General features: G+C 39.0%; 2 protein-coding genes and 1 long non-coding RNA gene across 13 annotated transcripts in view; 2 read left to right on the top strand and 1 right to left on the bottom strand.

The window, feature by feature from the left end:
* The first annotated feature begins 3,311 nt into the window (after positions 1-3,311).
* On the top strand, positions 3,312-6,294 carry LOC310895827 (transmembrane protein 14C-like). The gene is made up of 4 exons (XM_083827509.1): positions 3,312-3,516; positions 3,671-3,772; positions 5,178-5,262; positions 5,479-6,294. The coding sequence occupies exons 1-4, from the start codon at positions 3,441-3,443 to the stop codon at positions 5,534-5,536; spliced, it is 321 nt and encodes a 106-aa protein (XP_083683635.1). The 5' UTR covers positions 3,312-3,440; the 3' UTR covers positions 5,537-6,294.
* Positions 6,295-8,557: 2,263 nt separating this feature from the next.
* Positions 8,558-25,264, bottom strand: part of MAK (male germ cell associated kinase) — a 34,164-nt gene continuing 17,457 nt past the window's right edge. For 6 of the 11 annotated variants that reach the window (XM_083827500.1, XM_083827494.1, XM_083827499.1 and 3 more), the window contains 8 exons: positions 23,115-23,282; positions 21,596-21,916; positions 20,475-20,665; positions 19,800-19,930; positions 18,201-18,332; positions 16,222-16,296; positions 13,064-13,192; positions 8,558-9,826 (listed from right to left, as the gene is read on the bottom strand). In XM_083827500.1, coding sequence (XP_083683626.1) covers positions 9,675-9,826; positions 13,064-13,192; positions 16,222-16,296; positions 18,201-18,332; positions 19,800-19,930; positions 20,475-20,665; positions 21,596-21,916; positions 23,115-23,282 — 1,299 coding nt within the window. In that variant the 3' untranslated portion in view covers positions 8,558-9,674. Of the gene's footprint in view, positions 9,827-13,063; positions 15,205-15,625; positions 18,333-19,742; positions 19,931-20,474; positions 20,666-21,595; positions 21,917-23,114; positions 23,283-25,264 lie in introns of those variants that run through there. The other 5 variants (XM_083827497.1, XM_083827501.1, XM_083827502.1 and 2 more) reach the window with 5 other exon arrangements.
* On the top strand, positions 15,200-17,257 carry LOC310895828. Its single transcript, XR_014580984.1, has 2 exons — positions 15,200-15,632; positions 16,303-17,257. It is a non-coding gene; the product is annotated as an uncharacterized lncRNA (long non-coding RNA).

Here is a 25,264-nt window from a genome sequence, read left to right on the forward strand (position 1 = left end):
ATTTTGGCCCACCTGTGTCCTTAAATCATCCCATGTAGGACACAAAGTGGGGAAGACAGTGGCAAGACACATATTTTCAGGACTGGAAGAGGGTAACTGTGCTTTGGCAATAACTCAGTAATTCTGTGTCATGTTTTGATGTAGCTTGAGTATTCTTCCCAAGTTTACTTCCTTTGATCTTAAACTAGTGGCTAATACACATACTTAACATCAGGGTTCACTTCATCCGAGCCCTATTTTTATTCCCCAATAACAGCCACTAGAGGGAGGCAACGAAATATCTGAGCTGATGTTCCTTTCCAAGTCTACCTAACTCTCTTACACACACAGTTTCAACAGACTAGGCATGCTGTAGAGAAAATCTGCACTCAGGAATATTTTAGTATGGCCAACAGAAGGCAAAAGTTACAGGTATCAGTCATTGTGTCCTAAAAAAACAAAGCAGGGAAGCAAAACTATGAATGCTTCTTCCTGTAGTGATGACTGGTGGTGTTTATGTGGTATTTTAGCAGCGCTGTTGAATGACCCAAGTCAGCAGCACTGGGGCAGTACAAATTGGGAGTGAATGTGTGGCTCTCCTGAACAAGCGAAGGTGGCTCAAAGAGTAGATCTTGAATAGCAGCAGTTTAACAACCAACTGTATTAAACCATTGCTAATTTCAGTTTTAACAAACTGGATTGCAAACTGCAGCAGTTCAGAAATGACAACACATCATATTCAGATGTCCCAAAGCATGGTTGGTAACCCCCAGGCATGGGCCTGAAGGGGCTGGATCTGCTTCAGTCAGCTTGTTCTGTGTTTATAGCTGTCAACACATAATAATGCAGATTTCTGCAGAAAGGCATCAAGAGTTTATCTCCACAGCAGCATTTTGGTGGAAATCCTACTTGCTTTCTTGTGGAGGGAACTTGCTACTGCAGTGGCAGCTGAAGAGACAAATATTTTAAAGAAAGAGTTTTAAGGTGCCCAACTAAGAGTTCTGGAGCCAAAATCCCCCCCACACACACATTGTTCTGTCAAGCTGAATATCCCCAAATTGAAATGTTCAAAATAAAAGACAATTTCACAGTTTAATGTGACTATTTAAAATAGCGCAGAGTACAAACAAGGTTACATTTTGGTTACATTTCATCGTTCAGACTCAAGAAAATACAGGCAAATGGCAAAATATCTCCCAGTAGCAGAAGCAATAAGTTTGGCAGTTTGAAACCACAGATATCAAAGGGTATTGTACTCCAAGCCTGAGCAAATATAGATATTTTAAGACTGGGTTGTAGTACTGGTTATAGTAAGAACCCAGAAAAACATCAAAGGTGGTTAGTCTACTGAGAGACCTTGATTTTGAGTTTGTTATTGTTGTTTTTAAATGAATGCTACTCTTTGTCATGTTGTTCTTGAAATAAATCATTTTGTTTTCATTGTGTGACTGATTTTTGGGTGCAAAACCTGCCTCATCAGCTTCTTCTCTTTTTAAATGAAGACAGGCTGAGGGAGTTGGGGTTGTTCCGCCTGGAGAAGAGAAGACTCCGGTGAGACCTTACAGTGGCCTTCCAGTACCTAAAGAGAGCCTACAGGAAAGCTGGGGAAAGACTCTTTGTTAGGGAGGGTAGGAATAGGACAAGTGGGAATGGTTTAAACTAAGAGAGGGTAAGTTTAGATTAGACATTAGGAAGAAATTCTTCACTCAGAGGGCAGTGAGGCACTAGAACAGGTTACCCAGAGATGCTGTGGATGCCCCATCCATGGAAGTGTTCAAGGCTAGGCTGAATGGGGCTTTGGGCAACCTGGTCTGGTGGAAGGCGTCCCTGTCTTTGGTGTGGGGGGGTGGAACTGGATGGGCTTTGAGGTCCCTTCCAACCCAAACCATTCTGTGATTCTATGATTCTAAAATAAAAGGTTCTGACAGCTGACCTCAATAAATACATCTAAATCAGTGTGACCTGACAGTATTAGCAGTACTATGGAATGTCAATAACAGACATTGCCCCCAATTTTTTTCTACAGCTACGGTGATAAAAAACAAACAAACAAAAAAACATAGTTCTTTCCAATACTACTTGTGGCTGCCTTTCTGAATCAGTATGAACAGCACAGCAAAATTTTCAGTGCTGTTTCCCCCCCCTCAAAAGCTGACTGGGCCTGTATTGATGCTGTATGAACTGCTTCATTCCCATGCAAAATTCTGTGTTTTTCGAGATACTGCATCATTCTTTCTTCATTCCCTAGCATCTCCGATGTCCGGTCTATTAAAAAAAAAAAAAAAAAGAGGAGAAGCGGCATGCATTCCTTTTTTTTTTATTTTTTTGTCACTTAATACATGAACTAGGAAGGAGAGGATGCTTGAAAGCGAGGACATTTGGAGGAGCTGATGGCATGTTCTGTTAGAGAGGTAGGGAAGAGACATCACCACTGCATCACGCCGTGCTTGCTGTCATCTTAGTCTAGGACAAATCTTGGACTCATCACCAGGGTTTGTTGAACTAGTCTGTTAATGCAAGTAGGTGGTGGTGCCAGACATGGAGTGCTCTGGTACACAGCTGTACAGCACCGTAGTCAGTCCTGCAATGGGATGTATGAGCTGACAGGGCTGCTGCTTGTGGAATTTTCTCCTACAGGGTTCTGAAGTACCTGTTTGATGTGAGAACTAAGAGTTCCTTCCCAGGCTTTCACCTTGCTAAGAGACAGCATTTCTCCAGTCCCAGTAGGTACTGTTGGGGTCTCACTTCCCACTCCGCAATGCAGCACCGTGGCATTAACAGCGGAGCTGTGGTGTTAATTAACTCCCATGGCCTGGCACAAGTCAGCAGAATGGGCTGCTGGTGCAGGCAACACTCGGCGTGCGATGGAGAGCAGAGTTACCCCAGGCTGAGACCTCACGGCAGCGCACCACCAGGGCCAGCCTGTGCTGGCCGGAGCTGCATCTTCAGCCCTATATGATGTGCGTGGCTGCAGGTATTGTGCTTCCAGTTGTGAATAACGTGTGGGTGTCGTGCTGTTTCCGGGCATCCTCACACACTGCTTTATTGAACATTGGGCATCCTCACAAGTCCCTTAATTGACAATCAGGCATCCTCACAAACTCCCTTATCAGAAATTGGGTATCCTCACAAACTCCTTTATTGAAAATCAGGCATTCTTTGAAACCTCTTTACTGAAAATCAGGCATCCTCACAAACCCTTTATCGAAAATCGGGCATCCTCATAAATCCCTTAACTGAAAATCATCCCCCCACTTCCCGCTCCCCCCCCCCGCCCCCGCCGCCGGGCTCGGAGCTACAGGTGGGAACGCCGGGAAGGCGCCGCTCGGCCGCACCACCGGGGGCGGCGCCGCTCGGCCTGGCGGCAAGGTCGACGCGGGGCGGTCGGCTGGGCCCTCCCCGAAGGCATTTCCGTGCCCTCAGGCCTCCCGCCCGCCGAGGGGTGTCCGCGGGGTCCGCTGATGGCCTACGACTGGCTCGGCCTCGGCTACGCGGCGCTGGTGGCCTCGGGGGGCATCATCGGCTATGCCCGGGCAGGTGGGGGCGGGCCGGGGGCCAAGCGGCGCCTTGTGTTCCTCACGGAATTTGTATTTATATATATATATATTTTTTTTTTTTTGGGGGGGGGGGGGGGGGCGGTTAGCTTTACGTGTGCTCTCCCGCTAAAGGCTTTCTCCTTCCTTTACCCAAGGCAGCGTCCCTTCTCTGGCCGCCGGGCTCCTCTTTGGTGGTTTAGCAGGGTTGGGAGCCTACCAGCAGTCCCAAGATCCAAAGAATATCTGGCTTTCTCTCGGTAAGTGTGCTTTGTGTTTCTGTACCAAACGTTTTTGGTAGCAGTGTGAATAGCAACACTTTTTCTAGCATATTTTTTATTTGTACAGGTGTTGTAAACGGTGGCAGGGCCTCCTGCCCATAGCGGGAGGTGTCTATGTAAGATTTGTAGGCTCTAAAACCTCGCTGTCCCTTTGGAAGCTGGAAATTCAGTGAGAAATACCTATCTCTGCTGCCAGACTTGATGCCACGTTAAACTGATGTAGGTGCATGGAATGCACATGAGCCTTGGCTGCAAAGGAGTGCACAAGCATCTCAGAACAGTGCGTGCTTCAATGTATTGCACGCTATGGGAGAAGGTCTGAAGCCTCCAAAAGAAAGGAGGGAATGGTGATGTACTCTCCTTGTTTACAGTAGATGATAGGAGAAGTTGTGGGTTTAGCTGGTAGCAAACCCCACAGGTGAAACAAAAGGCTGCAGGTGTGGCTCCAGCTGAGCTTAGATTGGTCACAGTACCTCGTAAGTAAACCTCTGAGAAAAGAACCTCCTTTTTAGAACAGAAACATACCTTGAGGATATCTTTTACCCTGTCTGATGGAAACAAACATGAAGGTTTTATAACACCTCCACCTGCCTTTCTTCTTCAAAGAAATGGCAGCCCTGTAACTTTTTATGTGAGTATTGATTGGATTTGTTCCAGAGTTAACAATCAAATAATTAGGAATCGTGTTTAAAACATTAGTTGCTCTTTCAGGTTGATCCTTTGGCTTGTTTTTTATTTGCTAATTTGTATTTCAAGTGGGGTTTTGTGTCTCAAGTCATAGTTATTAAGCCATTAGGAAAATGAAATGTACCATAGCGCATATTTACTGTCAACTCTTAATCTTGTCCAAAGCTAACTTCTTTTGCATGAGTGTATGTAGGAACATAGCATTCAAATCTAATGTCAAAATGCAACTATTTAGTTCCACCTTTTGGTTCCGAAGGTTACCGAGAAATGGACATTGTAATAATATTTGGCTCCCCCATGGTGATCTTTGTCACTGTCCCACCTTTCTGGCCATTTTGAGGCTATCTGTATTCAAGGAAGTAATCATTCCCCTTGCACAAATAAGGAGAAATTGAGGGGGAGCTAGTGATTTGCACAAGGGATCAGAGGTTTTAGGTGATTAGGCAGTGGTCTTAACTCATTAGAACTACTCATTTCTAATGAGCAGCAGAGTATGCTTACCAAACTGCTGTAAAGCTTACAGCTGCTCTGCTACTTAACAGAAACGAGGAAAATGTTTGCTTCTGTGGGGAGGAGGGAGGCATTCCTGCCTGTGTATTTGTGCCTGCTTGGCACTGCCAATTGCCCTGACATTGCTGTGCTGGTGCTTCAGACCTGCTTCCCTCACATAGTCCTGACTGCGCTTCTCTTTTATCAGTGGCATCTGGAACCTTGTCTGCTGTTATGGGAATGAGATTTTACAACTCCAGAAAAGCAATGCCTGGGCTGATTGCTGGGGCCAGGTAGTCACCTGTTTTCTGTTCTCGTCCACATTTTGAATAAGCATTTTATTTAACATATACATGCATTATATTGTTTTAAAAATATTACATGGTGAGTCCTGTGAAAAATTAAATCTTATATTGGAGTTCAGCTAAAAATCATATTTTTTTCATGTTATTTTTTAAGATTTTTGCTACCCCTTGCTTTTTTTTTTTAACAAATATTCTGTTCAACAGTATACTGATGGTTGGACGGCTTGGATTGCAGATGATGGAAAAACCTCTTAAGCCATAAGTCTGTCTTCGAGTGACTTGATGCAGATCTTTAAGAAGCCTGAAAATGCAACTGCCTGAATGTACCACACAAAATAGAAAAGACACTGCAGACTGTGCACTGTATTTTTCATATCCTAACACACATGGGTCTGTCTTTAAAGGACAAATTGAGAACCTTTGTTGTCTTCCAACCTGCACTTGTCTCAACATCTAAATTACGAAGCAAGAAAATATGTGTAGTATTAGTTCAGGTGCTTGTCCTGCAGATTACTGTAGGCAGAGGCCTCTTGGTGCTTTTGCGTGCTGACAGGAATGAAGCTTAAATATACACCTGGACTTAAAATCTGAAATCCTTTGTACTTCTGAAACAATGGGAGACAAGTTGCCAACTTGTCACTAATACTGCCCATAACAAATGTGCTTGTTCTGTCACCTTTCCCCTCCCACTTCCCTGCCAGCTTATCTGGTCATCATGTTTATCAGTCAGGGCGTTTTTTCTGCTAGGACCGTGTTAGAGCCTTGGCCCACAAAACACAATTGTGGAGCAGGCTGTCAAGTTTCTATTGTGATGCAATGAAAATAAACCCCTTACTTAGTTTTTCAAGAGGAAAAGTGCCCTGCTTAGTGTCATTCATTTCACTTTTATAGACTATCACTGGTAGGACAAATCAAAAATGTGCTTCATTAGGTAATGCTGAATTGTAGTCATAGCACTTGCATTTCATGAGAATTAAAATGTTATTCTAAATAAACGAAGAAATTATGATTACAGACTTACATTCTCTGCAACTGTTTTCTTTAATCGTTCATCTGAATTGATGCAATTTGGTACCTCTTCTGTAGGGTGTCTATATGTATTTGTGAATGTGAATTGTAGAAATTATCCTTGTTCCATTCCCTGAATATAGGGACTTTTAAGTTTCCTGAACTGGATGGGGAGGAAGGGTATAGCCAGAGGAAAAAAGCACTACTACTACTTTATATATTCATACAAGTATTTCATTATTGTTATTTTTTTTTTCTCTGAGAGAAAATCATCTATTTCAGATTGGAAAAACTCTCAGTGAAAGTTTATTTAAAGACTAAAGGGCTCAGATGATTCCCTCACAAAGTACTCTGTTGCCTGAAATCATTCTAAATATAAACTTGCCATGCAGCTGGGAGCTACACGTGGATGGTAATATATCCCTTCCTTGTACTATCTGCCTTATGTCCCTTTCTGCACAGGACCTGAACTTGATGTTCACAACCTCTCTTCTGTGGTGGCTGGTACTGCGAGCGATGGAAGTGGTGGGGTTGATCTGTTAGGTTAGAGAGCTTGTAGGGCCTCATTTGTTCAGAGTTCCCTAAATATTGAGCCAGTACCTCAGCAGGAGGATGACAACTTACATATTTTTTTCTTCTCTTTTTCTTTCCTTTCTTGTTAGATAATTTTAGGCTCTGGACAAGGATGGGAGCAGCAGAAGTAGGAAGTCTCTTCCCATAGGAGGAGGTGATCTGGGAGGTGAGATTTTCAGCAAAACAGGCAGGGCAGTGACCTCCCTGAGGATGGCACGGCCCCACGGTACCTGAGCAGGTCATGAGATCGCATCCAGTGGCAGTGTCTGGGGTCTGCCACAAGTACGGGGATTTGTCTAGCAGGTTGCAGCAATGAGGCAAGGTCAGGGAGGCCAGGAAATCAGGCAGGCCAGGAAATCAGTGGATGGGGTTGCAGTCAGTAGGGACGTGGCTGGGCATGGGCATAGCTGCAGCACAGCTCCCCCAAGGACCACGAGTCCTGATCACTGCTGCTACAGAGCGCAGCTGCCAGCAGCGTAGTCTCAGGCCACACAGCTTGGGTTACAGCTGGCCTTGAGCACAGGCAGAGATCCAGCAGTTTTCTAAGTGTGTAATGCCTGTCTCAAATCAGATAACTTGCAAGTCTGGGCAGCAGTTGACCTTTAATGGACAACAAGGCAATGAAAAGCAGGGAATTAGACCAGAGAGTTTATGCCTTGCTGCTGTTTCATGAGCTTTGGAAAGCAGTAGCCTGAATTGAGAACTGCTGCTGGAACTCTTTGTTTCCACTTCTCACAGTCAGGAGAAACAGTAAGCCCAACAAAGGGAGGATCAGACTTTGACAGTTGCTTATTTTTTATCCCCTTGGACCTTTGAGTGTATACTAAACTTCTTAAACAGCAGCTGGCATTTCTGCGCTGAAAGTGTGTGTCAGTGGATCAGAGTTAACGTGACTGTAGAGAGCCTTATTAGTCTCCTACTGGTTGCAAGAAAAACTTAACGCTTGTCATGCTTTGATTATGGACAAGTCAAGACTGTTGTGGTTATGTCAAAAATAGTTTCAATGTCCATTAGTATATGGTAAGGATGGTGTGCTTCTTCCAGCCATATTTAATGCAACAAGTACTACGTTTTTCTGCTCTAGGTAAATATTAGTGAGCTATGGCCACATAGTTAGTTGCTTGCCTAGACTGCGACTGTAACTAACTCACTGGCATCTTGTACTAGTGATGAGTGATGCATTTCTCTTGTTTTTTGAATCGTAAAACCAGTGCATTTATAAAACAGAACTTCTACAGATAAATTAAGGTACATTTAAATAGCATATGAAGACCTGCTAGTAGTAAGGGAATAACAAATACTTGAGAGTAGACCCATGGCAAATAAAGTTTCTAGTGTGTTACTAACTAGATGTTCCTATCCCTGTACATTTCTTCCAGTATTAGTGTTTTCTTTAGGTGCTGTTTTTATAACAAACCATATGATTTTTTGGTACAACAGCTTAAGATTAAACTGACATACATTAAGTTATGTAGCCCATATATTATGGCACATTAGGTCAACAATAGGAAATGAAATTTTATATGTAGTTATAAAAATCATGCAAATACTTTTCTTTTTACAATGCCTAAAGTAATCATTAACAGCTGTACATCTTTAAAGAACATACTAATTTTGCACTTGAAAATGGCAGGGTTTATATAATTACTAAGTCCAAAGCATCTATTCTGAATGCAACCGTTAACAGAAGTAGCCTAGGTCAACATGTGAAAAAAGATTTATTGTACACTGCAAGGCCTTTTGCAGGATGTTACTGTAAAACTTACCATAGAAGCCAGGGAAGGTATGGCATGAGCATATACATGGAGGTATTGCATTATTAAAGTTTGTGTGTGTTTTCAGGGACTTACGTTAGCCTTTAAGAGCTAAAGCAGAAAGTAACCTCTTTTGAAGAACAGCCTGATTCAACTTCTTTAAAATAAGGGGAAGTCTGTAAGACATGTAAAAACAGGAGTTTACTGATCACTTAGGCCTTTTTGGCTAATTCAACATTAAAACAGCTGATGAGACTGCAGTGATTCAGGCTCCTTTAAACATCACTGTGACACACCTTTGACAGGGGAGATATAAATCTCCACAGATCTTCAACTGAAAACAGTCATAATTTAATTTTAACAGTAGAGTCTAATTTTAAGCTTCACTACAGCTCAACAAGTGTAGCATTTGATAGTAGTTTAGCTATTTTCCAGTCTTGCTGTATCACCTTGGGCCAGGTTTTCAGACCTTGTATAGTATTTGGCAGTGGATAACTTATATCAAACTACACGGAGTTGTCATTGCTATTATAAACATTTAGATGTTACAGACCCTAAGTACCTCTTAGGTGAGTTCTGAAATCCTTGTATGATACCGTGGTGTTCTTCCAAGCCCAATCTGTACATTCACTCTCATCTCCCTAGCAAGGAACAAGCGTTTCACCTGGAAGCCTGGTGCTGCTCAGATTTAGCCCCACTTCTAGCTGCTTGTGTATGTGAAAGTAGTGTGTGTCAGTGGTAGACATCGGACCAAGAGTACGCTCTTGTAAGAGTATTCTGACAGGAAATGGATCTATAGAGAAGTGTCAGGTGAAATCATCAGTTCAAAATACTCAGATTTGGTGAGATGTTACACAATGCTTCATGACGTCCTACTACATAGACAATATTTTAAATAATATCTTGTAAATTATTTTTCTTCCACAGGTAACAGAACCCAAGGTCTTTTTTTCCTTCTTTACTATTGAATAGTCTTAAGAAAAGTTGAAGCAAATAGGCATTTCAGGTTTCCAGTGCAGGAAAACTGAACACAGCTCACATGATACCTGCACAGGATGGCATTTTCTATCTGTGTCCTCCATATTTGGCCATCCAGTCTGTTCTTCCATGTACTGGCTGAATTGTTGGTGCGCGAGTTAAGATATTCATGTTTTTTGCTGCTGAATTGTAAGTAGGACCTGGTAACGCACGAGCAGCTTTGTTTTTCCAGGAATAGTCTGAAAGGAACAAGAAGTCAGAATTAAAAAAGTGTTTCACTACTTCACAGATTTGAATGAGAGCTGAAAGATGACTTGTACTCAAGGATGCTAACACAGCAGGATGCTTTAGTCTCTAACATGCCATCTATGCTTGTTTTCCGATAAGGCTAAAGTTTCCTATCATTTTTATATCTTACTAGTAATTCTCTTCTACTGGATACCTGTTTTACAACAATCCCTGTAGAAAACAAGACTGAAATTCAGTGAAACCTCATGATTACGCCTACAATTCTATCTCCTATCATAAAGCTACCTCAGAAAGGAAGTGTGTTTTTTTTTTCCTCTTTATCTCAAATATTTGAAAAAGCATATAATAATAACTTCAATAAACTCATTACATCTCAAACAGCCTATACTGAAGCACAGGTTCTGGAGACCCTCTTGTTTCTTCTGAGATTTTATGCATTTTATTTCCTTCCTGCTTAGCTAATGACTGCTGGTGTACCTGCTGGTGAGTAATCTCCATTTCTCTTTTGGTTTAATAGGCTCTATTCTAAATGCTCTTCCCTCCCTCTCCCTCCCCCCCCTACTTATATTGGCATCCATTGGGTCTCCCGCACTGGTAGTAGCACGCTACCACATTCCTGGACTTCCTACTCAGACTCCCCTTTTCTGCATTTCAAATAGCCACTGCTGCCTCAAGCTTACTAAAGTGATTGCCCTGTTGCAGGGGCTGATAACCCATGTTTTTATTCATGTTCATCACCAATTCTGCTATTTTTCCAAGCTTTTAAAGCTAGTTACTTGGAATCTCTCTTATCCAAACTTTTGCTGTACCCTACCATTGTTTCCTTAGCATTCCTAACGTATGTCCTGCCATTCCTTTCCTACTTTCATAGTTCAGTCTTGTTAGTTTTTACTGATAGGTGTTGTTTTGTTTTAATTAAAATGTTATGAATAAAAATATGATTTTTTTATGCTTGCATATTCTGTTTCTTGTGGAAAAGCATGTATGGTATTTTTCAACAGTGGGTTGAACTTGTTAAGGTACAGGTGAGAATCAAGGCATTTAAGAAAGGGGGAATCTCAAGAATCTGAAACTGAGGGTCAGGTCATCCCTATCTCTTTAAAAACAAACACCTTTTCTAATGTTCTTTTTTGTTGTAAGCTGGCATTCGCTATCTTTCATCAGTATGATTCCAGCATATCCTCTCTCTTGGCAAGGAAGGTCACTTTTCTTGGGTCCTGCATAAGTTTTCTGAAGAAAGTGCTATATTTTATGTTTAATATATTTAACTTATGGCATTAGAAATCTCTGAACAAACAAAGAGAGCAAAAGCAACTGAGAGCCTAATTTATTTCAGTTTGGATAATAGAAAGCAAAGGGTCAACAAAAATGTTGATGTTCAACTATAGGAGAGAAAAACTGCCGTTTGCTTCACCTTTACCTCTCTTCCCCTTCAGGTCTGTGGATTTTAGGCTAAATATGATCAGTTTAAGCAACAGGATTCTTGCTCTTTCTCCAGGGCATGGAAGAATCTTTTAACTGACCTCCATCTGCCAGCCTTTCTGACTTTTACTACGTTTTCATTTCTAATTACAGATTAACACTGAATTTATTTCCCTTTGGATCACTTAAGTAATTTCTTTTCATTCACACTATTCTCAGCAGTCTAGAAGTAGTTGTAGATTTTGTCTTCCTGTGAACTTCCTGATCTATACAGTGACAAATCAAAACTTGCACTGGTAAATTTCAGCAGTGAGTTAAAATAATTAAGTGCAGCTCTAGTCTTCCCTGGTGGGTTTCTGATCAGCCCAGGCTCAGAACATTAATTTAGTTAAGTTTATTTTATATATGCATGCCATCTCCTTCCTTCCCTCCCTCTCTCCTCAGAAGTTGTTTGCCAATTCCTAGGTGGGAACAGGTAGCTCAAAAGAACAAGTCAGCAAAATAGCATGCTTAAGTAGGACCATATCAGGTTGGTCTGTCATAGGCCCTTCGATTAAACAAGTCACTGTCAGTTTAGGCCCTTATTATTTCATCTGAAGTAACTAGAGAAGTATTCTGTTGAGTTTGGACAATGTTGCTAAGTTTTCTACTCACAAACCAGTTTTTCCTGAGCACTTTTGTTTGTCTTCTCTGAATCAGAAACATATCAACAAAGAAACACCATCTATACCATAGAATATACAAGGTAACTGTTATATTCAGGATAGATTTCATATTGTTTTTAACCGAATGGAGGAAACTATCTTTTAATGTGTTTAAGGTAATGTACAGCTAGATCATTAGTATATCATAACTATTCAGAACTGGTCACTTGCATTCTCGTTTGGCTTTTACCTTGTATAATGTAGCAGCATTGAGATTTTCACTCCAGAAAGCACTCCTGTGATATTTCAAGGGTATAAGAACAGTGTCACGTACTGAGATGACACTCAGACTTGCATAGCTAACATAGTGAAGACACAATGAAAACCTGTCTTAAATCACCACCACAGAAGCTGCTGACCAACCAGAAAGGGCTAGTAAATAAAAGAGCAATTCATTTTAATTTAGTGCTTGTACTGTATCTGTGGCATTATTTGTGAATTTATTAAGTCATCTGAGGAAGGTCTTTGCTTTTTTTTTTTTTTCAAATAGTTGAGGCCATTGTAAGCATGTATCAGTATCACCAATTACATTATACTGATGAAATACCCATGCAGGACAGCCACATGCTACATTTAAGTCACTGTCAAGAAAAAATCCTCCAAATCTTTAAATAGGAGTGTTGTTTGTTTGTTTGTTTTTTGTTTTTTTTTTTTAACCTGCATTTATCTATTTTTCATACTTACTAGTTGGTGACTAATATTTCCTAATAACTACATAAATCATGCAGTTACATTTGTATCCAGTCTACATGACCACTTACTATTGAGTTGTGGAGTTACTTTTTTTTTTTTTTTTAAAGCAATTTTACTTAGCATGAATTTCTAATAAAAAGTAGTTTAGCAACTTCTCCAGAACTGGAATAACAAAAGGGTTGCGCATTTGTTTGCTCTTTTACCTAACATCTAATAGCAGTTGTTTCTCCGGGTATCATGATTGCCTCTAGATACCTGCATTCAAATCATTTAAGAAAAATATGCCTAATAATTTTATTTACAAAACTTGAGGAAAGCCTTATTAAGGGATAATAAATATCTTAGGAAGCACACAAAATTACCATTTATCGTTTCCTTAGATATGTATGTTAAAAGGATGTTTCTTACCTGATACAGATGGACCAAGAGGAGCTAGCTGTATCCGTTGTCCAGCTGATCCAACTTCTTTTTTATGAAAGGAAGGGACGTATCCTCCTGATGGGTTGTAAGCAGCACCTCCTACAAAGTCAGGATTTCCTGTTGACATCAGATTTTTAACATTTTCAGTTGCATTCAGAAAACCTTGCCTGCTTTTTATAGACACTTCAAAACACCATTGCATTAACACAAATAACGAGCGTGAGAGTTCTTTAAAAACTCCCTAGTGCTTGCCTATTGGCAAAAGTACTTATTCTTTTCTTTGTGTTGTAGTTGGCCCCTTTAACGTGCCTAACAAACTACATTTGTGTATACTCTAGTACATCTGATCCTGTGATGCAGTAGGACTAAAGACAGAAAAACAGTACAAATATTTCATTTGTACAGCCATTAAACTTAGATCGCATAGCAAAGCTTTATACCAAGTTTAGAGAAGATGAGATCTTACCTTTTACGTAGAGCTAATTAATTTCCTGGAAGCTAGTTTAAGCATTTCCATATTTGAAAATCAGCGCTCAACAGTAGTCCTGCACTCAACATATTTGGCTTAAGTCTATCCAAAATAGAAACAAAATCCTCTTGTGGTAAGTGGTACCCCATATGAAGGTGACTTAGCCAGGTTCACAAATTTGGACCCAGTTCCCCTCGCCTTTGAACTCTGGCTATAATTTTATTGGGCCTGGTTTTGGTCCAGATCTTTTTTAAAGCAGTGCTACCTTGAAAAGATTTACATAATCATCCTCTTTTGGAAGCTGAGAAATGTCATGCATCTGCACACAAAATTAGTACTGAGTTATTGTACAATAGCTTTGGAATCTATTATAATTTAACACTGTGCTCCAAGCAAATTTCTCACCTTCTCCACATCTGTCATCATGGTGACAGTCTTAAAGACTGTGCTGGCACAACATCTGAAGAAGTGTGCTTTCTCTGGTGTTGAGGTTCCATATTGAGTAGTATTACATTTTATGAACTATTAGACCATACACAGTAGTTTTAATTTGACCTTTATAAAGTGTGAACACTTATATTAACATTTAAGTTGGTTTCAACCGTAGTTTTGGAAAAATATAGTGAGTTGACAAAGTCTTCCTGTCTCCTAAATCTCTGGTCCCAGTGTGCTTGCAAAATGCTCCTCTTCACACAAACACCCACAGCTCTCTGTGCTAATATCAGAGCTCAGTGCAGTGGACCTATAAGCTGCAAAATTGGTCATCTACAAACCCCCAAAGTATCCTCAGCTATTACAGCTGTGTTGGGTCATTGTGTACCTTCCTGTTTAGGAACACTAACAAAAAGCATTCAGCTGACTTGGTTTCACCAGTCTCCCCAAGCTGTCAGGTCTATAAGTCCCATGAACAGTTGGGTCTCTATGGGGTTTCCCTGTGTACAGGTCATGCCAGTCTCCAGTGCAGTAAAGAATGACACAAGAGTCCTGGTGAAAAATAAGACTTTATTAAAGTAATCAATTAAAATATGACTTTCTTGCTGTTTTAAGTTGTTCTTCCTTTTCAGGAATTTGCCTGAAAAACAAAGCAACGCAGTTTTAGTATTACATTCACCTGTCTAAGCACTTCAGTAGCACTTCTTAAAATTCTGAAATCTAAAAGTAAGATCATGGCAGGCCTCAAACTAATATAACCTCAAAAAGACTACTGCCTATTTCTTATCTACAGCTCAGCAAAGTGTCCTATCTGTAAAAAAAAAAAAAAAAACCAACAAACTGCTGAACAACTTTTTCCCTTCCCCTTACCTTTTAAGGCCTGATGTACTTTATGAGCCCTTCTTCAGAAAATAGAAGAGGGCAGCCCAGAAGAAGAGTCTCGGTGAAACTGAGAGGTCTGGAGGTATCATCTTTTTGGATGAGAACAAAAGAGGAAAAGTAGAAGTTCAGTACAGAGGAGTAACTACAGATATTTAAAAAAATCTTAGAAGCACATACTAAATTGTTCCTTACCTCTGACCACTGCTGTACAAAAGGAGTTCTCACTATTCATCCTTCAGACATGCAGGAAGCCATGATGACAAGTGCAAGTGTGGCCTGGGCAGTACACCCTACCTCAACACATACCTGGTTCTTCACAAAGAATAAAGCCACTGAACCATCTGAGCTGTGTAGCGAGTTGAAAAAAAAGAGCTATGAATAATTGTAATGAGATGTACCACAAAGGCAGTGCACACCTGAGGTGCCAGAAACTGAGGGAGAGGTAAAACATTCCAGCTTCACAATGCTTGCAGTGGAGAGTGTGTTTAGGCACAAGCTAGGCTGCTTGGAAACCTGTTTCCACCCTCTTACACTGAGGTTAACTCCACCAAAATCTATGCAATCACAGTACTGTAAAATCAGAGTAACAGATGGAAAATCAGAATGCAGTCAGTGGGATCAGTTCTTTGCCATTGTCCAGCAACAGTGCAGTTGCATGCTATGGATTAAAATTATGATAATAAAATTTACTTTATCTTTTAAAGTGCTGAGAATCCAGAAGAAAAGTTAGGAAGTTACCTACTGGAACATTCAGATGTTACAAAAAAGACTTCAGTAAGTATATATAGTCGGTTTATTCTCTCACATTTCAAAGAGTATGCTGATGCTATTCAGGTTGGGCTGCACATAGGGGGAAATGACTTGTCTTACTTAGGTATAACAGCATGCACTTAACTCGGTTTCAAAGCAAATACAAAGGTGAAACAATTCTGTCAGTATAAAACAAACAAACAAACAAAACAAAAAACCACCCAACAACAGAGGGATCTTAAATACATGGATGTGTTTTACTTGAGTTCATCTGACTACTCCAAAGAGTAAAGTTCACAGTAGCAGCAGTTTTCCACTCTATGTTATACTATGGTAAATGAGATTGACCTCTGCTGTTTACCTGCTTCTGTGTGTCACAGCAAGAGTTGCTAAAACATACCTCATTGGTAAGTATAGCCTCAGCCTTAACTCCCTCAGCTTAGAGAGGCTTGATCTAAAGCAGACACAACGAACGGGGCAAAGTTTGACAAAATAAATTACAACTGAAAATGAAGTATGTGGTCATTTGGAATCTGCATTGCAAGTGCAATTTTTAGAAGAAAACATAAATATGAAATGTGCAAAGAACCAGGCTATAGTTGCTATAAATTACCTTTTGGATCCTCTAACTTTTCATTCAATCTTTCTTTGCATGATAGTTTTTCAATTGGTATAATTAAGTTCTCTTCTGTAGAGAAGAAAATGAAAACGAAGAAAAAGATGGAAAGACAACTTTAGAAAAAGTACGGAAAGAATCTGGCTAGGTGACGTCAAAGAAACGAGGAAAAGCAAAGCAAGAAAGAATAAACATCTGACATTTTTCTTGTTTCACTTCCATGTTTTTACAAGCAGGAAATGTTACTCTGTCTAGTTATTTTATAAGGGCCATTCTAATAAGGGAATGAAAATGTAGTTTACCAACAGTGCAGTCATATTCCAATCATATAAATACATAAATTCCAAGTTTAAGCATTCAGGCATATCTGCAAAGCTGACTGATCATAACTTTATCATTCTTCACAAAGCATTTGTAACTATTTGCTTTCATCTCATTTCACCCTAGGGAAATGTCATGGGTAAGGAAAAATAAAACAATTAAACTAAATTTAGTTATTCACACACTAAACAGCAGTGTCAGCTTTCAATCCTGTCAATATAAAACAAACAAACAAACATGATTGAAGTGCTATATTACCCTGATCTGTGCTCCAACTATTCTTGTTTTCTGTGTCTCTATCTTTAACGTTGTTGCTTCCTGGGTATAGGAAAGATACTATTTTTTTAAAATGCTGATGGAAATAATGCTAAGAATTTTCAAACACATGAAATGATCAGTTTTAGATTCTTTTTTTAATTATTATTTTTATTTTTTTAATTATTATTTTTGGTAGATACTCCAGGTAACCCAGTAAGACAACAGGGGGATTTTTACCATTAAATTAACTTAGATGAATGCTACATTCTAATTCAGTAGGTAGCTGTCTAGCTTTCTGATACATAGTTTTGGAAACAGCTCTTGACCTTTTTGTCCCTCTCTCCCATGCAAGAGCATTTTATGAATAAACTAATTAATTCTAAGGCACCCTGATACAATATTTCTGAAAATAAAAAGGTACATATCATGATTGGTTGAAAAAAAAAAGCCTCTTCTAATCCAGGGGATGCTGTTATTTTTCCATTTCCTGTCTTTTACATAATTTCAGATGAACGATTTACACCTCACCTGACTTCCAGAGGGAGGATCAGTTCTGACGACACTGCAAGATGGCTACTAAAGTTCTGTTAAATAGAGGTGGGGTGTAGCATCTGCATGTAAACAAGCTTTTTGAAGTTCTTGTGTAAGCACGTTAGGTTAGGTGGTTTATTGGCACCAGTGAAGTTGGGAGTGACAATGGCTTCAAAGCTGGACAACAGCTTCAAAGCTGTTAAAGTTACCTCCCATCACAGGGTAGTGGGAGTATGTAGTTGGTGTGTAGGGCTTGGTGGTCAGAAGATAGGTTTTAGTCTCAAGTCAATGAAATCTTAGGTAAGTCATTTAACTTGTAAGTCTTCATGCTTTAAAACACTGATAGCAGTGATTTTTAAAAAATTTAGTAGAAAGGTGCCTTTTGTGCAAGTGCCTTGCTGAAAACAGGGAGACTTTTCATGCAGCTACAAAGCTGGTAGATTACTAAATAACTTGGTTAGAATATTATGCGTCGTTTTTATTATATGAGCTTACCATTCATCACCTAGTTTCTTTTCATATATGAGACTGCTGTTTTATAGTGTTCCACATGACACTGACCAGGCAGTAATGAGGTCAAACTACTTGCTTAAATTAGCACAGTACGATAATTGGTCTAAGAGGATTACAGAAAAAAATTGTCTTGACAGCACTTTAGTCTAGGAGCTAGTCTATACTCCCTTTGTGCTTTGAAATCGAAATAAATCACTTATGTATGAAAAAGTTTTTAAGAGTCTGTGTTTAAATAAGAAAAAAGAAAAAAGCCTAGAACCTTAGCCTGACAACAGAAGTTAAACTAGAAAGTCTTAAGTAAATTAATTAAAGTATGATGAAATACAACATGACCATTTTTATTACACTTTTACCTGTATTATTTCTGTTGAAAGACATTCCTTCTCCAAAATGTGCCAGTGGTTTAGAAAATAACTGGTTGTTCCAGGTTCCATGAGATCCTTCTTTATTGACTGCTACTAAAGAGACACTCTTAGGGTTTACACCTTAGAAAACAAATTATGGCAAATGTTATTAATTTCAAACATAATTCAACCAATGAAAAACAGTCATTTCTAGAACCATGAAACAACACCAAATTATTTGTAGCATAATGTAAACACCATAATGTAAAACAAAGAACAATGTCCACTGATTAGTTTATATTCCTCTACCATGAAAATTGGAGATGCCAATTAAATAATTCTTTTCATGCTTTCAGAGATGTTTTACTACAGTTATCTGGTTCCTATAAAATCATAAGCTCACTATTGATATTTTTGTCTCTCAAACAATTAACAGAAATGAAATAAACTATTGAAAATTGGAGTTCTCAAGGCTGAAAAACTATTTCTTCGAAGAATAAGTTTAAAAGTAGGACAAAGAGGTTCTTGCTACTTCAGCATGTTATGAGCTTTACAGGAGTTAATGGGATTACACAGTATGAAAGCAGCTCCCAGAGCTAGTGGTGATAGAACTAAAGTAATATGGATAAATACCAAATATGCTCCTTGGAGTTATTATTCTCTTAAGTGCTAGAATTACTACATACATACTTTTTAAAAACTATGCCTTTCTCATTGAAAACCAATAAAAACAAATGTATTGGAAGTATACTTAGAAATATAAGAAATATAGATTCATTTTCCATTTGTTAACTCTAGACAAGGAAGCTTTTCCACCCCCCCCCCCCCCTCCATTTGAACAAACTCTTGAGTCTTACGGAATCCTATTTAGCATTAAAGAAGTGATTTCATATTTAGAAGGACTGGACATACATTAGCTGGACTAATGAATTCCTGAAAAACTGGGGATACACTGTAATAAAACAACTTGCCTGGCAATCAGGAGCCAACTAAATGCTTACTGTGGATTACTGTAGATGTCACGATATGCTTACTGGAATTGTCTATTACTTATCAATGTGTTCTTATGGAGAATAAGTGCCTTGGGAAGGGAAGTGACTGGGTGTGAATTCCTACCCATGCAAGTGGCTGGTATTTTTTAGTACCTCCTATCAAGAAGGCTAACTGCACTTATCAGAATTGGAAGTTCAAAAACAACGAAACCTCCCTGTATTGCAAAACTGAGGACGGTGCATATGCACTACGGATGGGTAGTTTCTTCACTCCTCGGATACACTTGCTTACGGTCAATCAGGATGTATTCCTAGGCATCCAAGAGATCTTGGATTCATATTACCGAGGGTTTCCTATGCTACTGGCCATAAGAGGGCCTGTGAATGTTTATGATGTACAAGCAGAGTTGAGCTCCCTTCCACTTTTACATAGCCAGGACCTTCTGCATCAGTTGTGGTGAAATATGTTCTTGGAAAGGCATTCAGTCCAAAATTTGAAAATTTAGCCTGGGTATGAAAAGCAAAATTATCCAGTGCAAAATCTAAAGTTTAGACGTACTGTAAAAATATTGTTCACTGCTTATGTTTTCCATATTGTGTTGACTTTTCCCCTTACCAGGTAGATACCTTGATTGTCTTAGATAGTACTGTTTTGCTGATGTATTTGATCTTCCAGAATCACTTCTCATCAAAAACTTATTTTCCCCTCCTGGCTGGATGCAGCATGAAGCATTTGGTTCTGGAATGCTGAAAAATCAAAACGTTCAAACTATGTGGCCAGCAGCTCCACCTCAGAACAGCACAAACTGATGCTAGCTTGAAGAATACACTACTCTTCTCTTATCCTGCTTTCATCATTAGACTTTGGTCCTACAGAAAGTAACAGTCAAGCCTCAAACCTCATGAGAGTTTTAGATGAGAATATGGAGAAAAAAAAGTGTATCCAATACTACAGAATAGAAAGCAACTGTGGATAACTGGCAAAACTTTCCCTAGCACAACTGATATAAACTAGATTTACTTCATTTCCTATATGATTTCAGTAAAATGCAGAGTTTCATAAAAACAGGATGAACATATGAACTGTAGAGTGCTTAAAAATAAATATGGATATTAGTGGTGTCACATAGATACCACACCCAAAGATGGCCTGTTCATACAGCTCTTTGCGTTCTTGCAGAGCTTGAATGACTTAAATTTTAGCAGATCTGTTTTAACCAACCTATAAATCTACTTGTCATTGTGTACATAAAAAAAAAGAAAAAAGTGATTATATAATTAAAGGACTTACCTAAAAAGACATTCCTTGTTTTTCTTTTCTTTTAATAGTGCAATGCTAGGTTTCTTTGAACATGACATTCCAAATTCAGCATTGTCCAAGTCATCCCAGCTATCCATAGCCTTTAACAAAGTCTGACCCCATCGCCTCCTGCAGCTTTTAGGACCTACTGTGCCATTCTGAGGGCCACTAGCTGCTTGTTTCTATTTTGAATAGGAAAAAAAAAAAGCTTCAAATAAATTCTAAAACTTCATGTTTTTACATTTAGTTTACTTCAGACTACTACTTAAGAACATTGAAGAATTTTTCCCCATTGTGTTGTGCCTGTTTTGGTCACAATGTTAAGAAAGATTTTAAGCACAAAACATGTAACAAAGTTGGCAGGTATTTTGTGCATAGCTCTTTTAGACATGTCAACCTTCAATGGCTCAAGTCTAGCTGAAGTAGTTAGGTTAATGTTCTGTTTGCAGGCCCAGTTCAGCACTTAGCCTCTGTTGCTGGCATCTTGCTGAAGTCTCTTGCTGGGGGTAGAACAACTGTCAGAAGCAGGGCACAGGGGTGCACATCATTCACAGCAATCACACTCGGGGTTCTGAGTGCCAACTCCCATGGCCCCAGAGCAAATGCAGCTTTCAGAAATTAGTCAGGTTTTCCCTTAACATTCTCTACCAAAGCTTTAAAAAGTAGTAATTCTATCTTTTCATGCGACTGTAGTTTGCCTTCCACTATTTTCTGGAATACCTGTTATTTTTAGCATACTTGCTCAGGTATTTTCCTGCTTGAGACAACCAAAGTTCTCACTTTCCATTTCTTTTTCGTATACCAACAATATTTTTGTGAGTTGTTTCTCAAAGGTCAATAATGATAGCTGTTGTAACTACATTACTGCAGAAGCATGTCAGGAAAGGCTATCGTAAGAGAATATAAATTGTTGTTACAAGTAATGTATTTTCCCAATTTGCTGTAAAATTTTAATAAGTAATTAGCTATATCCCTAGTTAGTCCTGAATTATCAACCTGTATTTTCTCTAATAAAAAGTACAGCAATTTTCAGAGAATGGCCAGGTTGAATACAGTAAAAACCTGCAATAGAATCACCTGTCTAAGTTAGGTATTTACTGAAGGCAACTTACTGGTGATGAGTTTTTACTGATAGTCGGAAAAAATGGTTGTGCCTGTGGCTGCTGCTGTTTTGGTACTTGCTGGTTAGTTGTATTCTGAGGTAACTGAATTTGCTGGAGTGGCTGGTGGTTAACCTTTGAGAGGGGCTGTGGCTGCATTTGGTCAGGTACATCAGGTAAAGACAGAGGTTCTGGCTTGGATACTGCTTCCAGTTTGGGTAAAGTTGGCTTTGGTTCTGTTGGCTGCACTGGCTTAATAGGAGTCTGCTTCTCCAGATATTGTGGAGGAGGTCCTAACATTTGGCCAACTTGAAAGTAAGGGTACTTCAGAGCCTGGAGAAGAAGATATAACATACTAATTATATTTAATAAAATTGACTTTGCTAATTTCATCAAGAATCTAAGTGTGTTTCTGAAGCATTAAGCAATCTCTTCAGCACTGAGGCAAGATGGATGTATAATTAAATCTTATGTATAGCTAGCTCTCAGTACAGCATTTTAAGCGCTTCCCACCGTTTAACTTAACAAGATGGATCCACTTGGACATGTTAGAGCAGTCATGTCCTTTTAAAAATTCTTTTATTTCTAGATTTTTTGGAGTCTGTGTTTTGAGGTGCATTTTACACTCAACTCCATTCTACATTCATGCAGTAACAAATTTCAATTTTAAAAACAGGTAGTTTCCACTACAATACAAAACCCTCACTGCTTTATTGCATGCTTCCCTGCTAACTATCTTTCATACCTTATTAACACACCAGCTCTCAACATGCTCTCGCTGCCCGTTTTGGATTGAATCATCCAAAAGGATTCTTTTGTTAGTTCTCAGCGATGTTTTGCCTCAGCTGCACTTGAGAATTGCTGCCTTTGTACACATTTCTATGAATGTGCATTAAACTCTCCCTTTTGCCTGTGAATTACACAACTACTGCAGCTGCTTCCTTGACAACTCGCTTGGGCAAAACCTGGTTATTTGCTTTCATAAAGTGCCATGCAAGAATTCTGAGTAAAGATGTATAGCATCAGACTACAGTCAGATCTCAGTGACTGTAACAATAGAAACGCTATATAAAGTGGACAGATATGGTTGTTCTCCTTTGCACCATCTGCTTAATCACTTCTGAATCACTTACGTTACATCCACCTATACCTTGCATTATGTTTGTTTCCCAACAAAATTCTCCACATTGTCCTTTTATACCTTCTAAATAGGATTGCATTAGGTATAAATACTCAAAAATCAGTAGAATGTACACATCTTTGAAATATGTATACTTTTTTAAATTAACTTAAAGAAAACCTGTGACCTCTGTGACCTACTGGTATGTTCTTCTCAAAGTTCTTTCTTTATCACTTCGTACGGTTTATGTCCCATCTCCTAGTAAAAAACAATCCTTAGCTCTTCTATATTGCATTCCATTTGCAGCCTTACAAAATCAAAGCTTTACTTTCAGTATCCCCCTCCATACAGACAAGTGATGAAAATCAAGTGGGGGAAGTGACTTATAATTACAATTCAGGAAGCTCAGACCTGACTTGCTGTAGGTCTCTTCTTTGGATTCCAGTTCAGCATATCAGTCATAAGCTGTATGGCTTCACTGCTTGCATTTGGGATAAGAGTTTTTAGGCTTATAGGGACACACTGTGGGAAACGGAAATTCATAGTAGAAGCAAGGTGGTATCCTTCCAGCCAGTCACTCTGTTTAAAAGGAAAGAAAAACAGTATAAATAAATAAAAGGATGAAGACTATGCACACTTGAGGTATTAGATCAAATTAACTTTTCTGCAGCTTGAGTCATGCATGGTCTGCGTAGCTCCTTCCTATACAATGAAAAACATGCATTTTTCATTGTAATTGCTATGACACCAGTGACTGCAGCGTCAGTCTCCAGTGACAGTCCTCAAGCTCTCCTGTAGGTAAGGGTGGATCTGTCATTGTGCATACAACACTTGGACATACTCTCTCGGAAGAAGAGAATGCAGCACTAACAAGAGCAGTAATGCACATCCCAACTATTACAGAAATAAGCTCTAACAGCTGATTTCTATGCATTTCTCTTTATACTAGAGGTGAAGCCCTTGCACCAGCAGACCATGGTTGTGCAGCCACAATGCAGCCTACGCAATGTACCTGCTTCCACCATTAAAACAGTCGATGATTAAATTACAGCTAGACAGTATTGCAACAGGAAAAATCATGACCACTAGATTAAAAAAAAAGTTTTCTTTTTGAGTGTTTCACTTTCAAAAACTAAAACCTGAAGTCCTTAGTTGCATGAAAATTGCATTGCTTGAATACAGAATTGTAGGATTATCAAAGATCTCAAGAGATCATCAAACCCATGCCCTTGTCCCTCTCTGACAGTTTAGTCTCAAAAAACCTTCCAGTTCCTGGCAAGCAACAGCTGCTCTAGACAGTGTCTTTCGTAGTTGGATCTCCTCAAGATTAGAAAAATGGACGTTTCTCTTGCAGCAATATACAACCATTACTGAATATGCTATCATCCATGGATACCAAGAAAGAATCCTACTTTTCTGTCTAGAACAGCCTTTTTATAAATCAGGAGCTATATTTCTTGTCCTTTTTTTCCAGTCTTCTTTTGTGTAGGCTGAAGAAGCCCAAACAATTGAACTTCTGGTCTTGACTTCTAAAGTTTTTCCTCTTATCCGGACTCCGATTTTCTTCCTTGAAAGGCAAAACTTACAACTGGGCATCATATTGCAAGTGAAATGGAAAGAATAGTTCATATATCAGTGGACTGTACTCCTTTCTTTGCACATGGTATGGTATTTGTCTTTGTTGCGACAAAAAGCTGTTGATGTACAATGCACTATACATCTCCTATATCCTCTTCTGCAGAATTGTTCGCTGGATAGTTATCCCCAGATATTTATGCAGCTCTGATTATGCTTGACCAAGTATACCACTCTAAATGTAGTTAAAGAATATTTTCTAAGCTGCATCTCTAATTTTATAAGAAATTCTGAATTCTAATCTAACAGACTTCCTAGCCTGCTACCTGCCAGCTTAATAAGGAAAACCTATTCTATCAGAAGGCACTTGGTACTTTTTTTTTTTAAATTATACGCAGAACCACTCAGAGTCCTATTCAATCTATCTATCATTTTGAGTGTGAACCATTAAAAGTTACTCTCTGAGTAAGGTCTTCCAAATAGGTATTCACACATATAGGTACATATATATCTACAGTATATACTTACATATATACCTACAGTATATAGGTATATATATAGTATATACAAATATATATACCTATACAGTATATAGGTATAGCTGTTTGTCTAAATATGCTGCTGATAATGTTATAAGGAACAGCATCAGAAGCCATACTGATGACAATGTATGATATTATTGCTTCTCTTCTATCCACAAAGCTTGTTACACTGCTAAAAACATAAATTGGATTGATTTGACAGTTTGGTCTTAAGATACCTTGTTAGCTATTGCTTATCTTGTAGCACAGATCAACAACAAGTTTTTAGTTCTTTTACCAGTCTACAGTAATCAAAGAACTCAAATGTAATTATAAGCCAAATCTGGTTAAAATAAGTCTCAAGACTTCAAGTGACATTCTATTCCATCACAAAATTATCTGTTGATTTAAATGAACGGAGGTAAACTCTTTCCTCCTCCTCTGCATCTCTCTGCTTTATTGTAG

This window comes from Anser anser (assembly GCF_964211835.1).
Source record: "Anser anser genome assembly, chromosome: 2".
Taxonomy (NCBI): domain Eukaryota; kingdom Metazoa; phylum Chordata; class Aves; order Anseriformes; family Anatidae; genus Anser; species Anser anser.

Coding starts and splice junctions, on each gene's coding strand:
- LOC310895827 (XM_083827509.1), top strand. CDS start 3,441: ATGGCCTACGACTGGCTCGGCCTCGGCTACGCGGCGCTGGTGGCCTCG. Junction 3,517..3,670: donor CATCGGCTATGCCCGGGCAG/GTGGGGGCGGGC, acceptor CCTTTACCCAAG/GCAGCGTCCCTTCTCTGGCC. Junction 3,773..5,177: donor GAATATCTGGCTTTCTCTCG/GTAAGTGTGCTT, acceptor CTCTTTTATCAG/TGGCATCTGGAACCTTGTCT.